At 39.6% G+C, this 3,790-nt stretch overlaps 1 protein-coding gene across 1 annotated transcript in view; it reads right to left on the bottom strand.

Moving 5' to 3' along the window:
* unc93b1 (unc-93 homolog B1, TLR signaling regulator) overlaps positions 1 to 3,709 on the bottom strand; it is a 12,638-nt gene extending 8,929 nt beyond the window's left edge. The window contains exon 1 of the mRNA XM_020596231.1: positions 3,505 to 3,709. Coding sequence (XP_020451887.1) covers positions 3,505 to 3,507 — 3 coding nt within the window. The 5' untranslated portion in view covers positions 3,508 to 3,709. The remainder of the gene's footprint in view (positions 1 to 3,504) is intronic.
* Between the last annotated feature and the right edge of the window lie 81 nt (positions 3,710 to 3,790).

Raw genomic sequence — 3,790 nt, 5'->3', positions numbered from 1 at the left:
ATCGTCGTCGCTTGATGTGGAGTCCATCTATGTAGCGCGACGTTTTAAGAAAATATCGCTTATTCGCGTCGCGTTCGGTGTGAAAAGGCCTTGAGAGTGAAGTGCTCTGTTAGGATGATGCCTGCTTTAGGAAGCGGAGCTGCGAGCTGTACCATGGGGCCTCCTCTGTTTCACTGCCTTCTTTTTCAGAGGGGCAACATTATCAAGTGTTATACGCAGGAAGGCTGCTGCACTATCAATGATATAATCCTTCTTCGTTCACGCTTGATTACAAAATTCCAATGTGTTTGGAAAAAAAGGCATTAAGCTGCTGTATAGCAGAGCAAGTTCTCTGAAAGTCCAACGTGTTTGGGAAAAAAAGGCATTAAGCTCCTGTCTAGCAGAGCAAGTTCTTTGAAAGTCCAACGTGTTTGGAAAAAAGACATTAAGCTGCTGTCTAGCAGAGCAAGTTCTCTGTGTTTGGAAGAACAGCCGTGTTGTCATCGTATTCAAAAAGTCCTGCTCAACAAAGTCCTTTCGAAAAAATCTCTTCACTGTGAGCAGCAGTGAGCAACCTCGCAACAGTTCGGTTCTGATATAATCCTTTTGCCAGACTTGTTCAGAAAAGTCCATTGTATTTCAATAAAAGGATTAACTTGTAAAAAATAGTCAGCAGACTGAGTTCTCTGCTGTGAGCGCACCCACAGTGAGGGAACAGTGAGACGGCACTCTCTCTGGAATCTGCAAAATTACACAAATACCGTTCATCCCATCACAATAACAATGGTATAGATAGATTGTTGACAATTTTCTCTATGATTTTCATCTATTATATGTGTATAAAATTTAAGGATAGCATAATAGAAGCAGAAAAACAAGGAGTAGTTGGAAAAACAGACAGGCAAGCTAGAACGGGGGGGTCACGTGATGCAGAGTGTGCCTATTCAAGTCAATGGAGCCATTCAAACTGAATGGAGAAGTACACAAAATATAAATGGCGAGTATACAAAAACCATAGAAGATTCTTGCACCATCAGTAGATAAATTTGTCACGAGTTGAATACAGTTGAAATGGCGTTTCTAGCTGTTAGATACTACTGAGATTATATTTAGATGCTGTAAAAAGTTTGCAGGCCACAAAAATTCATCATAAATTAGGAATAATTTATAATCTATTTAAATCAGAATTATCAGTATAATTAGGCTACTTTTTAAAGTAATGAATTTCTTATGCAGATGGGACAAAAAACACAAAAGGTGGAGTCCTCTAATGATGATGTCCTGTTAATTCAACTACATTAACATCTCTTCAGGTACTTGGTTTTTATAATGTGTGTAATCAATGTAACCAATGTCTTTGATTCTTCTTATGTATTTATAAGTGGAAACAATTACAATATATGAAGGAAAGTGAAAAACTGACATGGCAAAATGCAAGACTATGATGCACTATATATTGAAATCAAAATAAAATCAAAAACTTTTATGATCAGCATTTTGCATCTTGTCTTTCTGTCTTTGATTCTGGATAGCAGTCCTGCATCCTCCCTTTTTCATGATTTTATTTTTGAATAAAGTAAACCTGAATTTTATATTACTTTAAATTTAGAAAGAAAGGGTACAGTATCTGGAAATATTAGTCAGGTATAGTTCTGGTAACCGGCCCATCAGTATTTTTAATTTATATAAAAAAAAAGACCAAAAAAGTGCACATCCTAGACAGATCAGTCTATCACAGACCTGACACACACAGAGACAGACAACCACTCACGCTCCCATTCACAACTACAAGCAATTTAGAGCCACCAGTTAATCTGAAACTCCACACAGATAGGCCCTGGTCAAGATTTGAACCCAGAACCCTCTTTCTTAACCACTGAGCATTGTGCTGCCCCTGTGAGCATAATATTAAACTAAAGATGTGTTTTTGAGAGCTGGTTGGACAAAACTAGTCATTTGATTATATGCACTCGGGCTTTAAGAATACGTGATAATCATTGTTTATGTACATTTTCTGACATTTAGTGGCTCAAATCGATTAATCAACAAAACAGAAGTTGAATTAATAGATAATAAAAATAACTGTTACGTGTAGACGGGTGACAACAGGAAACGCCAACATAAAGGCTCTCTGTCAGGCGCTTGGTCAAATCCTTCCAGAACAGCTTCACTGCACCTTGGCATTGATTCTCCAAGTCTCTAAACTGTATTGTAGGAATGAACTCTATTCTTCCAAAAGATATTCTCTCTCGTGGTGTTTTGATGATGATGGCGGAGACGCTGTCTACCACCTCGGCCGAACATTTCCCATAGGTTTTCAAATGGGTTGAGATCTGGTGACAGTGAAGGTCATAGCATATGATTCACATCATTATCATTCTCATCAAACCATTCGGTGGCCCCTCAGGCCCTATGGATGGGGGTGTTGTCATGGAAGAGACCACTCTTTGCTTCAGGGTTTTTCCTTTAATTTGTCCCCCATCTGTAAATTCATGGAGGCAGTCACAAATGAACAGTGAATAAGGAGCTAGTAAATAAGCTGATATTACAGCCATCAAATAAGCAAACTGGGAAAGGGGTGACAGCAGAACCTTTTAGAAGGTGGCTGCAGTGAAGGCCTGAGAGAACATCACCATGGTACATACAAAGTGTCTGCTGATGTCTGAGAGTCCAGGACTTCAGGCAGTCATCGACTGCAAAGGATTTCCCACAAAACATTAAAAATTATGCTTTTGTTTGACTTCTGATTCCTTGTGAGTCTGGCTCCATCTCCCACAAAGTTCCTTCTACACTGACCTCAACCTACTCAAAAGGAAGCAGAGACTTCTTGTACTGTCTGTCATTCCAATTCAGAATGAATGTGATGAAGCATAAATACAGCACAACATAAAAATGTGTAAAACTATCAGAGTTACAGTACAATAAATCTCACAAATATAAAATATGTAATAAAATAGAAATATAAGGTTTAAAACCCCTCACTTTGGCAAAATTCAAGAGGAACCTCTCTGACAACTGAGTTTTAATAATACAGTGGCTTGAACAAACATACCCGGCATTGTTGTAAAAGAGGATGTGACCCTGATGTTCTCCAAAATGTCTGCAATAGACAACACTTTTCTCAAAGGGAGCTAAACGAAGGACATCTTAAATCGGGTTTTTCCTCACAGACACTGGACATTCCCTATGTCGTTAGATACGTCTGGGGTGGGTTTTGCCCCGACATGGCCTTTGAAAATATTCCTGTACGAGTTACTGTAACATATGGTGATATACACGGATAACTGCGTCACAAATAATACAACTGTAACTTTGATATTAGTGCATCTTGTATTACATTGCATGCCATTCCTAATGTGATGTTTATCTACTTACTTATTTTAAAGTAGCACAGTGCTTGCACAGGCGTCAGCCAGCTATTTCAGCTTTGTCTGAGAATTATTCTGACACAGAGGATTCAAAGAATATCAAACACCCCTACCTGAACAGCCCCCTAACCCACACCTGGACTATCACTTGGCCTACCATGTTGGTCGCGCGGGGCTCCCAGCGATCAGGGCGCAAATGATCCACCTGGCAGACAGAAAATACTTAGAGGACCTGTCCCTGTGACGCTTTCCCTAAGCAGCTGTCACTTCCCCTTTCTGACGAACATGGGGTAGGTATAAATAAAACTCTTTTTTTTTTTAGGGAAGCGAAAGTTAAGTTGTCCTCACTTCCTTCCCACAATTTGCTTCAATGTGTGTCTTAAAGGTACAGGCGAATATTCAGGAAACCCTGCCTCCACTCCTCTCGTAGGCTAGTGCGAGAT

Source organism: Monopterus albus, unplaced genomic scaffold (genome assembly GCF_001952655.1).
Source record: "Monopterus albus unplaced genomic scaffold, M_albus_1.0 scaffold29.1, whole genome shotgun sequence".
In the NCBI taxonomy this organism is placed as follows: Eukaryota; Metazoa; Chordata; class Actinopteri; order Synbranchiformes; family Synbranchidae; genus Monopterus; species Monopterus albus.
This window is presented reverse-complemented; position numbering and strand designations above follow the sequence as displayed.